The sequence below is a fragment of the Phocoena sinus genome, chromosome 20, assembly GCF_008692025.1.
Source record: "Phocoena sinus isolate mPhoSin1 chromosome 20, mPhoSin1.pri, whole genome shotgun sequence".
In the NCBI taxonomy this organism is placed as follows: domain Eukaryota; kingdom Metazoa; phylum Chordata; class Mammalia; order Artiodactyla; family Phocoenidae; genus Phocoena; species Phocoena sinus.
The window spans coordinates 31,303,256-31,317,815 of record NC_045782.1 but is presented as its reverse complement, the minus strand read 5'-3'; the positions used below and the strand labels follow the sequence as shown (position 1 = coordinate 31,317,815).

Below are 14,560 nucleotides of genomic sequence, written 5' to 3'. Positions count from 1 at the left end.
TTCAAAACAATTTTGTTAGATTGTATGTGACAGCTGTCATATCAGCGTGCATTTAAAAAAATACTTATCAAAATTGGTGAATTTTTGTGTAGCCATTTTAATACTGAAGATGGAAGAGAAAAAGCAACATTTTCAGCATATTATGCTTTATTATTTCAAGAAAAGTAAAAATGCAACTGAAACACAAAAAAATATTTGTGCAGTATATGGAAAAGGTGCTGTGACTGATTGAACATGTCAAAAGTGGTTTGCGAAGTTTCGTGCTGGAGATTTCTCACTGGACGATGTTCCACAGTTAGGTAGACCAGTTGAAGTTGAAAGCAATCAAATCGAGACATTGACTGAGAACAATCAACGTTATATGGTGCGGGAGATAGCCGACATACTCAAAACATCCAAATCAAGCATTGAAAATCATTTGCACCAGCTTGGTTATATTAATTGCTTTGATGTTTGGGTTCCACATAAGTTAAGAAAAAAAAACCTTGACTGTATTTCTGCATGGATTCTCTACTTAAATGTAATGAAAACGTTCTGTTTTTAAAACAAATTGTGATGGGTGATGAAATGTGGATACTGTACAATAACAAGGAAAGGAACAGATTGTGGGGCAAGCGAAATGAACCACTACCAACCAAACCAAAGCCCGGTCTTCACCCAAGGAAGGTGATATCGTGTATATGGTGGGATTGGAAGTGAGTCCTCTATTATGATCTCCTTCCGGAAAACCAAACTAATTCCAACAAGTACTGCTCCCAGTTAGACCAACTGAAAGCAGCACTCAATGAAAAGCGTCCAGAACTAGTCAACAGAAAACATGTAATCTTCCATCAGGATAATGCAAGACCGCATGTCTCTTTGATGACCAACAAAAACTGTTACAGCTTGGCTGGGAAGTTCTGATTCATCCGCTGTATTCACCAGACATTGCACCTTCGGATTTCCATTTATTTCAGTCTTTACAAAATTCTCTTAATGGAAAAACTTTCAATTCCCTGGGAGACAGTAAAAGGCACCTGGAACAGTTCTTTGCTCAAAAAGATAAAACGTTTTGAGAATGTGGAATTATGAAGTTGCCTGAAAAATGGCAGAAGATAGTGGAACAAAAGGTGAATATGTTCTTTAATAAAGTTTTTGGTGAAAATGAAAAATGTGTCTTTTACCTTTACTTAAAAACCAAAGGCACTTTTTTGGTCAACCCAATAAAATGGTGCAGCTGCCGTGGGAAACAATTTAGGAGTTACTCAAAAAGTTAAATGTAAGTTTACCCTCGTTATATATACATACAAGAGAACTGAAAACATACATCCACACAGAATCTTGTCCATGAGCATTCATAGCAGCATTATTCATAATGGCCAAAAGGTAGAAACAACCCAAATGTTCATCAACAGATGACTAGATAACCAAAACATAGTACATCCACACAATGGAAAAATGATACAAACAACAGCCATGAATGAACCGTGAAAACATTATAGGTAAAATCCAGTCACGAGGGCTTCCCTGGTGGCGCAGTGGTTGAGAGTCTGCCTACCAATGCAGGGGACACGGGTTCAAGCCCTGGTCTGGGAAGATCCCACGTGCCACGGAGCAGCTGGGCCCGTGAGCTACAAATACTGAGCTCTGCGCGTCTGGAGCCTGTGCTCCGCAGCAAGAGAGGCCGCGACAGTGAGAGGCCCGCGCACCGCGATGAAGAGTGGCTCCCGCTTGCCACAACTAGAGAAAGCCCTTGCACAGAAACGAAGACCCAACACAGCCAAAAATAAATAAATGAATAAATAAATTTATAAAAAAAAAAAAAAAAAAAAAAAAAAAAAAAAAAAAAAAAAAAACCAGTCACGAAAGACCACATACTGTATAGTTCCATTTATATGAAATGTCTAGAGCAGATAAACTCAGAAACAGAGAGTAGATTAATGGTAGGCTAGAGACCAGGGGTAAGGGGAAATAGGGAGTGACTGTTAATGGGTACAGGGTTTCTTTTGGGGATGATGAAAGTATTCTAGAATTAGATAGTGGTGATAGTTGCAAACATTTGTGAATATACTAAAAACTAATGAATTGTACAGTTTAAAATGATGAATTTATGGTATGTGAATTATCTCAATAAAAAAACTGCTTTAAACAAAATTGTAAATAACCAAGTCACTGCTTTGCATAAAGGGGGAAGAAAAGTCAAACTACATGCGTTTAGTTTCACAAATATATTAAACACTTACCAAGGGATCTGGACTTGGTAAAAAGATAACCTGAGAGATGAAAGAGAGGTAGTCCACTAAATCTTTATAATGGCCATCTTTAGAACTGCACAGAGAAATTCAAATCCTAGAAAGCTAACCTTTTCCAAGAGTAAAGAATTTTTTTCTAAGTTTTTCTATGGCCTTCTTGTCCCAAAATGAAACTCTCATCTATTATTTTTTAACAGATTAATTTTTAATTAGTCAACTAACCAAGAAATTTCTCTCAGGCTTAGTACACAGGTCACATCCAAAGGTATCCCTAAACAATGAAATCATGTTAATTTGTTAACATGTTACTTGTTATTTTATCTTCTCTTTCTAAAATCCAAACTCCATGAGGAAGAGACCTTGTAAAACTTATTCACTGCTGTAACCCCAGCATCTAGAATAGTACTTGACATATACTACGCGTTCTAACAAGTATTTACTTAACTTGGCAACATTCATATTAGAGATTAACAATATTTTGTAAAACTATATTCTTATTTTCCCAGAAATGTAGGTTAGGAAAAAGAAATGGCATTTCAAGCAGATTTACGGAAGAATGCTAAAGAGAACAGCAAGGACAATCAAAGGCCATGTCACCTACATCCACATATAACTCCTACTACATAAGAGCCAGAACGGGGTAGATGAATCCAGTCTTTCTTGAACACAAAAAGCAAGGGTGGTACTGATGGTTTCAAAACAGTACGAATGTACTTACTGCTACTGAACTGTACGCTTAAAATATGGTCACAATGGTAAAATTCAGATATGTATAGTTTACCACAATTGTTAAAAAATGAGTTTACCTTTTATCCAAAGCTCTCAATACTTTAGCAAAAACTTCCAATTCACAAAATTCACTGCCCAGTTGACATAGGCGTCCCTGTTGGTACAGCTGAAATTAAAAACAAACAGAAAAAGATAACATTTAAAATTTTTAATTTAATTTCAATTTCTACTTTACTTATGAATATAATTTGATGGAGTTAATATTTTATGAATTTATGACTATTACTCAAAGTTAAGATTACACAGTAATATCAGGGAAGATGCTTATGCTAAAAGAAATGTAACGCTAACTTAACAAATCTCTATAATTCATAGAGAACACTTTAATAGTTGTACATAATATTTAGAAATTAATATTTGTATAACAGTATACGGTACATGCTAAGTACTAAAAAGTGCTATATAATTACTTTATTTATTAAACACTAAAAACAGTTATACTCAGGACTTCCCTGGTGGAACAGGGGTTAAGAATCCTCCTGCCAATGCAGAGGACACGGTTCGATCCCTGGTCTGGGAATATCTCACATGCTGCGGAGCAACTAAGCCCGTGCGCCACAACTACTGAGCCCGCGTGCCACAACTACTAAAGTAAGAGTGCCTAGAGCCCATGCTCCATGACAAAGAGAAGCCACCGCAATGAGAAGCCCATGCACCGCAACGAAGGATAGCCGCCGCTCGCCGCAACTAGAAAAAGCCCATGCACAGCAACAAAGACCCAATGCAACCAAAAAATAAACAAATAAATTGATTAAAAAAGAACAATTATATTCAAAAAACTAAACTTTTTTTTAAAAAAATTATTTATTTATTTTTGGCTGTGCTGGGTCTTCGTTTCTGTGCGAGGGCTTTCTCTAGTTGTGGCAAGCGGGGGCCACTCTTCATCGCGGTGCGTGGGCCTCTCACTGTCACGGCCTCTCTTGTCGCGGAGCACAGGCTCCAGACGCGCAGGCTCAGTAGCTGTGACTTGTGGGCCTAGTTGTTCTGCAGCATGTGGGATCCTCCCAGACCAGGGCTCGAACCCGTGTTCCCTGCATTGGCAGGCAGACTCTCAACCAGTGCACCACCAGGGAAGTCTGAAACTTTTTTTTTTAAACTTCTTTTTTTCTTAAACAAAACTGGATAAAGTAAAATTATCAAAATGATAGCAAAGATAATATCCAGAAGCCAGAACTGGTCACTATGCCCCACTAACGGCTCTTCAGACCACAAAAACCTCAGTTCAGTTCCAGGCATGAAACTTCACAAGCAGACTAACAGTAAATTATATCTAAAGTAATCCAGCATGGCAGGATTTCTGATCATGTCACAATCATTTACTCCTTTCGCCTGACTTTTTTTTTCTTTAACATCTTTATTGGAGTGTAATTGCTTTACAATGTCCTGTTAGTTTCTGCTGTGTAACAAAAGTGAATCAGCTATATGTATACATATATCACCATATCCCCTCCCTCTTGCATCTCCTTCCCACGCTCCGTCTCACCCCTCTAGATGGTCACAAAGCCCCGAGCTGATCTCCCTGTGTGATGCAGCTGCTTCCCACTAGCTACCTATTTCACATTTGGTAGTGTATATATGTCAATGCTACTCTTTCACTTCGTCCCAGGTTACCCGCCCCCCTCCCCGTGTCCTCAACTCCATTGGCTATGTCTGCATCTTTATTCCTGTCCTGCCCCTAGGTTCATCAGAACCCTTTTTTTTTTTTAGATTCCATATATACATGTTAGCATACGGTATTTGTTTTTCTCTTTTTGAATTACTTCACTCCGTATGACAGACTCTAAGTCCTTCCAATTCACTACAACTAGTTCAATTTCGTTTCTTTTTATGGTTGAGTGCCACATCTTCTTTATCCATTCATCTGTTGATGGACACTCAGGTTGCTTCCATGTCCCGGCTATTGTAAACAGTGCTGCAATGAACACTGTGGTACATGTCTCTTTTTGAATTATGGTTTTCTCAGGGTACATGCCCAGTAGTGGGATTGCTGGGTCATATGGTAGTTCTACTTTTAGTTTTTTAAAGAACTTTCATACTGTTCTCCGTGACTGTATCAATTTACATTCCTACCAACAGTGCAAGAGGGCTCCCTTTTCTCCACACCCTCGCCAGCATTTATTGTTTGTAGATCTTTTCATGATGGCCATTCTGACCCCTGTGAGGTGATACCTCACTGTAGTTTTGATTTGCATTTCTCTAATCATTAGTGATGTTGAGCATCTTTTCATGTGTTTGTTGGCAATCTGTGTATCTTCTATGCAGAAATGTCTATTTAGGTCTTCTGCCCATTTCTGGATTGGGTTGTTTGTTTTTTTGATATTGAGCTGCTTGTACATTTTAGAGATTAACCCTTTGTCAGTTGCTTTGTTTGCAAATATTTTCTCCCATTGTGAGGGTTGTCTTTTTGTCTTGCTTATGGTTTCCTTTGCTGTGCAAAAGCTTTTAAGTTTCATTAGGTCCCATTTGTTTGTTTTTATTTCCATTACTCTAGGAGGTGGGTCAAAAAGGATCTTGCTGTGATTTATGTCATAGAGTGTTCTGCCTATGTTTTCCTCTAAGAGTTTTATAGTGTCTGGCCTTACATTTAGGTCTTTAATCCATTCTGAGTTTATTTCTGTGTATGGTGTTAGGAAGTGTTCTAATTTCATTCTTTTACATGTAACTGTCCAGTTTTCCCAGCATCACTTATTGAAGAGGCTGTCTTTTCTCCATTGTATGTTCTTGCCTCCTTTATCAACGATAAGACCCATATGTGCATGGATTTATCTCTGGGCTTTCTATCCTGTTCATTGATCTGTATTTCTGTTTTGTTGCAGTACCATACTGTCTTGATTACTGTAGCTTTGTAGTATAGTCAGAAGTCCGGGAGCATGATTCCTCCAGCTCTGTTTTTTTTCCCTCAAGATTGCTTTGGCTATTCGGGGTGTTTTGTGTTTCCATACAAATTGTCAAGTTTTTTGTTCTAGTTCTGTGAAAAATGCCATTGGTAGTTTGATAGGGATTGCACTGAATCTGTAGATCACTTTGGGTAGTATAGTCATTTTTACAATGCTGATTCTTCCAATCCAAGACCATGGTATATCTCTCTATCTGTTTGTATCGTCTTTAATTTCTTTTATCAGTGTCTTGTAGTTTTCTGCATACAGGTCTTTTGTCTCCTTAGGTAGGTTTATTCCTAGATATTTTATTCTTTTTGTTGCAATGGTAAATGGGAGTGTTTCCCTAATTTCTTGCAGATTTTTCGTCGTTAGTGTATAGGAATGCAAGAGATGTGTGCAATAATTTTGTATCCTGCTACTTTACCAAATTCGTTGATTAGCTCTAGTAGTGTTCTGGTAGCATCTTTAGGATTCTCTATGTATAGTATCATGTCATCTGCAAACAGTGACAGTTTTACTTCTTCTTTTCCAATTTGGATTCCTTTTATTTCTTTTTCTTCTCTGATTGCCATGGCTAAAACTTCCAAAACCATGTTGAATAACAGTGGTAAGAGTGGACATCCTTGTCTTGCTCCTGATCTTAGAGGAAATGGTTTCAGTTTATCACCACTGAGAATGACATTGGCTGCAGGTTTGTCATATATGGCCTTTATTATGTTGAGGTAGGTTCCCTCTATGCCCACTTTCTGGAGAGTTTTTACCATAAATGGGTGCTGAATTCTGTCAAAAGCTTTTTCTGCTTCTATTGAGATTATCATATGATTTCTATCCTTCAGTTTGTTAATATGGTGTATCACATTGATTGATTTGGTATATTGAAGAATCCTTGCATTCCTGGGATAAACCCCACTTGATCATGGTGTATGATCCTTTTAATGTGTGGTTGGATTCTATTGGCTAGTATTTTGTTGAGGATTTTTGCATCTATGTTCATCAGTGATATTGGCCTGTAGTTTTCTTTTCTTGTGACATCTTTGTCTGGTTTTGGTATGAGGGTGATGGCGGCCTCATAGAATGAGTTTGGGAGTGTTCCCCCCTCTGCTATATTTTGGAAGTGTTTGAAAAGGATAGGTGTTAGCTCTTCTCTAAGTGTTTGACAGCATTCACCTGTGAAGCCATCTGGTCCTGGGCTTTTGTTTGTTGGAAGATTTTTAAGCACAGTCTCAATTTCAGTGCTTGTGATTGGTCTGTTTTTATTTTCTGTTTGTTCCTGGTTCAGTCTCAGAATATTGTGGTTTTCTAAGAATTTGTCCATTTCTTCCAGGTTGTCCATTTTATTCGCATATAGTTGCTTGTAGTAATCTCTCATGATCCTTTGTATTTCTGCAGTGTCAGTTGTTACTTCTTTTTCATTTCTAATTCTATTGATTTGAGTCTTCTCCCTCTTTTTCTTAATGAGTCTGGCTAATAGTTTATCAATTTTGTTTATCTTCTCAAAGAACCAGCTTTTAGCTTTATTGATCTTTGCTACTGTTTCCTTCATTTCTTTTTCACTTATTTCTGATCTGATCTTTATGATTTCTTTCCTTCTGCTAACTTTGGGGTTTTTTTGTTCTTCTTTCTCTAGTTGCTTTAGATGCAAGGTTAGGTTGTTTATTTGGGATGTTTCTTGTTTCTTGAGGTAGGATTGTACTGTTATACACTTCCCTCTTAGAACTGCTTTTGCTGCATCCCATAGGTTTTGGGTCGTCATGTGTTTATTGTCATCTGTTTCTAGGTATTTTTTAATTTCCTCAGTGATCTCTTGGTTATTTAGTAGTATATTGTTTAGCCTCCACGTGTTTGTATTTTCTACAGCTTTTTTTCCCTGTAATTGATATCTAGTCTCACAGCGTTGTGGTCAGAAAAGATACTTGATATGATTTCAATTTTCTTAAATTTACCAAGGCTTGATTTGTGACCCATGATATGATCTATCCTGGAGAATGTTCCATGAGCACTTAAGAAGAAAGTGTATTCTGTTGTTTTTGGATGATATGTCCTCTAAATATCAATTAAGTCCATCTTGTCTAATGTGTCATTTAAAGCTTGTGTCTCATTTATTTTCATTGTGGATGATCTGTCCACTGGTGAGAGTGGAGTGTTAAAGTCCCCTATTATTATTGTGTTACTGTCGATTTCCCTTTTTATGGCTGTTAGCGTTTGCCTTATGTACTGAGGTCTTCCTATGTTAGGTGTGTAATATTTACAATTGTTATATCTTCTTCTTGGATTGATCCCTTGATCATTAATGTAGATTCCTTCTTTGTCTCTTGTAATAGTCTTTATGTTAAAGTCTACTTGTCTGATATGAGAATTGCTACTCCAGCTTTCTTCTGATTTCTATTTGCGTGGAATATCTTTTTCCATCCCCTCACTTTCAGTCTGTATGTGTCCCAAGGTCTGAAGTGGGTCTCTTGTAGACAGCATATGTATGGGTCTTGTTTTTGTATCCATTCAGCTAGTCTATGTCCTTCGGTTGGAGCATTTAATCCATTTACATTTAAGGTAATTATCAATATGTATGTTCCTATCACCATTTTATTAATTGTTTTAGGTTTGTTATTGTAGGTCTTTTCCTTCTCTTGTGTTTCCTGCCTAGAGAAGTTCCTTTAGCATTTATTGTTAAGCTTGTTTGGTGGTGTTGAATTCTAACTTTTGCTTGCCTGTAAAGGTTTTAATTTCTCCGTCAAATCTGAATGAGGTCCTTGCTGGGTACAGTAATCTTGGTTGTAGGTTTTTCCCTTTTTTTTTTTTTTTTTTGATATTTCCTTATTTATTTTTGGCCATGTTTGGGTCTTCACTGTTTTTTTACGTTTTAAATAAATTTATATATTTGCCTATTTATTTTTGGCTGTGCTGGGTCTTCGTTGCTGCGCAAGGGGGCTACTCTTCTTTGCAGCACGCGGCCTTTTCATTGCAGTGGCTTCTCTTGTTGCAGAGCACAGGCTCTAGGCGCACGGGCTACAGCAGTTGTCGCACGTGGGCTCAGTAGTTGTGGCTCACAGGCTCTAGAGCACAGGCTCAGTAGTTGTGGTTCACAGGCTTAGTTGCTCCATGGCATGTGGGATCTTCCTGGACCAGGGCTCAAACCCGTGTCCCCTGCATTGGCAGGCAGATTCTCAACCACTGCGCCACCAGGGAAGCCCCTGGGTCTTCACTGTTGTGCACAGGCTTTCTTTAGTTGTGGCGAGCAGGGGCTATTCTTCGTTGCGGTGCATAAGCTTCTCATTGCAATGGCTTCTCTTGTTGCAGAGCACGGGCTCTAGGCACGTAGGCTTCAGTAGTTGTGGCATGCAGGCTCAGTAGTTGTGGCTCGCAGGCACCAGAGCACAGTCTGAGTAGTTTTGGCGCAAGGCTTACCTGCTCTGTGGCATGTGGGATCTTCCGGGACCAGGGATTGAATCTGTGTCCACTGCACTGGTAGGCAGATTCGTTACCACTGTGCCACCAGGGAAGCCCCCTTTCATCACTTTAAATATGTCCTGCCACTCCCTTCTGGCTTGCAGTTTCTGCTGAAAGATCAGCTGTTAACCTTATGGGGACTCCCTTGTATGTTATTTGTTGCTTTTCCTTGCTGCCTTTAATATTTTTTTCTTTGTATTTAATTTTTGATAGTTTGATTAATATGTGTCTTGGCATGTTTCTCCTTGGATTTATCCTGTATGGGACTCTCTGCACTTCCTGTACTTGATTTTTTCCTATCCCTTGTCAGGGAAGTTTTCGACTATAATCTCTTCAAATATTTTCTCAGACCCTTTCTTTTTCTCTTCTTCTTCTGAGACACCTATAATTCGAATGTTGGTGTATTTAATGTTGTCCCAGAGGTCTCTGAGACCGTCCTCAATTCTTTTCATTCTTTTTTCTTTATTCTGCTCTGCGGTAGTTAGTTCCACTATTTTATCTTCCAGGTCACTTATCTGTTCTTCGGCCTCAGTTATTCTGCTATTGACTCCTTCTAGAGTATTTTTAATTTATTTATTGTGCTGTTCATCACTGTTTGTTCTTTAGTTCTTCTAAGTCCTTGTTAAACATTTCTTGTATTTTCTCTATTCTATTTCCAAGATTTTAGATCATCTTTACTCTCATTACTCTGAATTCTTTTTCCGGTAGACTGCCTATTTCTTCTTCATTTGTTCTGGGGGGTTTTTACCTTGCTCCTTCATCTGCTGCATATTTCTCTGTGTTCTCATTTTGTTTAACTTACTTTGTTTGGGGTCTCCTTTTCATGGGCTGCAGGTTTGTAGTTCCTGTTGTTTTTGATGTCTGCCCCCAGTGGGTGAGATTGGTTCAGTGGCTTGTGTAGGCTTTCCGGTGGAGGGGGCTGGTGCCTGTGTTCTGGTGGGCAGGGCCGCGTCTGGCTGTGTGTTTTGGGGTGTCTGTGAACTTAGTATGATTTTAGGCAGCCTCTCTGCTAATGGGTGGGGTTGTGTTCCTGTTTGTTTGGCATGGGGTGTCCAGCACTGGAGCTTGCTGGCTGTTGGGTGGACCTGGGTCTTAGTGTTGAGATGGAGATCTCTGGGAGAGCTCTTGCCAATTGCTATTACGTGGGGTGGGGAGGTCTCTGGTGGTCCAATGTTCTGAACTCGGCTCTCCCACCTCGGAGGCGCAGGCCTGACACCAGGCCAGAGCACCAAGACCCTGTCAGCCACACTGCAAGGTACGTAGGGATTTTCTTGCCTTTGGGGACGTCTGAGGTCTTCTGCCAGTGTTCAGTATGTGTTCTGTAGTTGGTCCACATGTAGATGTATTTTTGATGTATTTGTGGGGAGGAAGGTGATCTCTACATCCCACTCTTCTGCCATCTTGAAGATGTCCACTGAAGACACCAACCTCCGCAAGAGCTAGAGGTGCAGAGGCATTTTTTTCAGAGGATTTGCAGAGCTTGCTTTTTTTTTTTCTTTTCCTTTGTGCTTTGTCTAGTTTCACTTGTTCACAGGGTGCTTCATGCAGAGGCCTCACACCTGGGACTTTGGATCAGAGTGCCTAGTGAGAAATGGCTGCGCTGACACCTCAGCTCAGCGGGCCGGGCTGTATGCGGAAGCACTGTCCCTGACACTGCAACTCAAGATCTGCCTGATTTTTTAAAACTTCCATTTAAAATAGTATTTTAATAAATGTGTTAAATGTTTATCCCAAATAATACATGTACACAGTTAAAAAAAAAATACTACTGCCCCTCTTTCCCCTGCCTCAACTTCACCAAATGTTACTGAATTTATATAGCTATATAAATACAGTGCCTTAGAAGGCAGGAATTTTATTATATCAACTCATTTTACATTAGTAAGCACTTAACACTTAGCTCATTTGACAAAAACATGGGTTTCAGAAAGAGGACATGATCCAGAATTCATCTGCCAAATGGGCCGGTTAACTTTGCACAGGGAAAACATACTACAAACTCAGTTAGCAAACTCTTGGGCATAAATCACTATTCATAATGGAGGCCAGGTCAGATTAGGTAGATACAGGAATACAAATCAATAATGACTGCTGGAAGGGAGAGGGGACAGGGAGTGCCACGTGCTCAGGAAGGGGAGGCAGAAATGTTATCTTCAAACAGTGATTGGATATTCATCTTAACCATAAACTTTCATAAGGAAAGATTTGCTATTTTTGGAGATGATTATGTTTTCTTAGGTTAGAAAAACAGGGACTTCCCTGGCAGTCCAGTAGCTGGGACTCCATGCTCCCACTGCAGGGGGCACAGGTTCAATCCCTGGTCAGGGAACTAGGATCCCGCAAGCCACACAGTGTGGCCAAAAAAAAAAAAAAAAAAAAAAAAAAAAGCTTCTGGGAATGTATATGATAAAATTCCCTTCCATCACATATACCTTCACAGTTAACCAATGAAGAATAACTCAGGGAAAATAAAGCTGAGAATTTATAATCACATCCTATTTGGGGGCTTAACAATGTGATACATTTCTGATTTTGGGGAGAAAAACAAATGCACTTATCAAAATATATACATACACATACTCCAAAAACAGTACAGGACCAAAAAACCTTAGTTTCTTACCAAAGTAACTCATCATTAGCAAACTTAAGGCTTAGAATATCTTTTGTAAGATAGAAGAAATGGAAAGTTGTACAACTTTTTTTGACTACACTTACTAGTCAAATAAAGACAATTAAACTAAACTTTATATGTTCTACAACTCATAGTATCCCTTTAATACTGAAAATTTCCTAACAAATGGATTTGAAATTAAAATTTAGGAAAGTAGTAACCTTAGTTATAATTTTAAATATAAGTATGCCTATTAACAAACACAAGCTTTTTTTTTTCCTCTCAGCCATTTAATTTTTCTAGCTAAAAAGGGGTCCGCATTTAAATTCTGGGGAGAGAGTAGTGACTTAACTGTTTCAAATCATCCTTTCCTGTACAACAACTATAATTCAAAAAAAGAAAATCCTTACTAGGCTTATCCCCAAAATGAAAATTTCTACATTTTATGAATGGGATTTTTGAATACCAATCCAGAAGAAAAAGAGCATTTAATCCTTACAGAGATCTTATATGTATGTGCCAGGCACTGTTCTAAGTGCTTTTCATAAGCAACTCACTCTGTCCTTCCACAGATGAGGAAACTGAGGCATATAAAGTTAAATAACCTGGTCTAAATCACACAATTAAGAAGTGGCAAGGCATTTGCAGCAACATGGATGCAACTAGAGATTATCATACTAAGTGAAGGAAGTCAGAAAGAGAAAGACAAATACCATATGGTATCACTTATAGGTGGAATCTAAAATATGGCACAAATGAACCTATCTACAAAACAGAAACAGATTCATAGATATAGAGAACAGATTTGTGGTTGCCAAGGAGGACAGGGGGAAGGAGAGGGATGGACTGGGAGTTTGTGTTTGGTAGAGGCAAACTATTACATAGAGAATGGATAAACAACAAGGTCCTACTGTATAGCACAAGGAATGATATTCAATATCCTGTAATAAATCATAATGGAAAAGAATATTAAAAAAGAATGTCTCTATGTGTATAACTGAGTCACTTTACTGTACAGCAGAGATTGGCACAACATTGTACATCAACTATACTTCAATTTTAAAAAAAAAAGGGCTTCCCTGGTGGCGCAGTGGTTGAGAGTCCGCCTGCCGATGCAGGGGACACGGGTTCGTGCCCTGGTCCGGGAGGATCCCATATGCCGCAGAGCAGCTAGGCCTGTGAGCCATGGCCGCTGAGCCTGCGCATCCGGAGCCTGTGCTCCGCAACGGGAGAGGCCACAACAGTGAGAGGCCCACGTACCCTCAAAAAAAAAAAAAAAGTGGCAAGGCAACAATCTGGCTCCAAGCAGTCTATCCTTACATCCATGTTCCTAATAACTTACAGTACAATGCTTTTAGACGGCTTTATATCAGGAAGTAAGAAAGAGTATAAAATGGGCAATTTAAAACATTTTTATAGAAATAATAGAAGAGGGACTTCCCTGGCAGTCCAGTGGTTAAGACTCCATGCTCCCAATGCAGGGGGCATAGGTTGGATCCCTGGTCAGGGAACTAAGATCCCTCATGCCACACAGCACAGGCAAAAAAAAAAAAAAAAAAAAAAAAAGAAGAAATAATAGAAGATTAATCCCTTCATAGAGTCACACATCTTATGGAGTAGAGCTTAGAAGAAACAAAACTGAGGCTCTAGGTTCTTTGGTAATGATTCTTATACCAAATTTTTAAAAATCTGACTTATTTTAGTTCATTATTACATGTGTTTTAATATTAAATTCTGAGCAGGAAAAGAGATTCAGATGTAGAGAACAGGCTTGTGGACCCGGGCTGGGGGGTGGAAGGGGAGGGTGGGACAAACAGAGAGTAGCACCAACATATATTCACTACAATCTATAAAATAGATAGCCAGTGGGAAGCTACTGTACAGCACAGGGAGCTCAGCTCGGTGCTCTGTGATGACCTAGAGGGGTGGGACAGGGTGGGGGGCATTGGGGTGGGAGGAAGGTTCAAGAGGGAGGGGATATATGTATACATATAGCTGATTCACATTGTTGTACAGCAAAAACTAACAACATTGTAAAGCAATTATGCTCCAATACAAAAAATTTTTTTAATAAATAAATTTTGCACCCACTGGGTAATGAGGCTATTAAAGGACTAGCAACTTCTTTTAGCTACTGGTACCTTAAGGAAAATAAGAAAAAACAAGTTTATTTTATAAGTAGGTAAATTATCTCCCAAAAGATATGAAACAGACAATAAAAATATTATGTAAAAACATAAACAATACTGTACAGGTATGTAGACTAACCAATGGAACAAAACGCAAAGTTCAAAAGCAGATTTTAGTATACATAAAAAAATTAACATAGGATAAAGGAAGCATTTTAAAAATCACTGAAAGAAACAAAAAATTAGTTAATAAAGAGTGCATAAAAATGGGAAAACAAAGTAAGGTGCCTCCTGATAAAATAGAACAAAAATAAATTCCAGATTTATCAAAGTTTTAAACATTAAACAATTAAATCATAGCAGTGTTAAAAGCTACCTGGTAACACTGCCTTTCTAAGCATTATATACCACAGGCAAAAATCATAAAGGAAGAGATATGTGACTTGATAAACACCAAAAATGTCCATGAATATAAAA

General features: G+C 38.6%; 1 protein-coding gene across 1 annotated transcript in view; it reads right to left on the bottom strand.

The window, feature by feature from the left end:
- The window catches only part of APPBP2 (amyloid beta precursor protein binding protein 2), a 71,361-nt gene that overhangs the window by 40,478 nt on the left and 16,323 nt on the right, over window positions 1-14,560 (bottom strand). Inside the window, exon 2 of the mRNA XM_032616762.1 lies at window positions 3,038-3,126. Within this exon, the coding sequence (XP_032472653.1) occupies window positions 3,038-3,126 (89 nt within the window). The remainder of the gene's footprint in view (window positions 1-3,037; window positions 3,127-14,560) is intronic.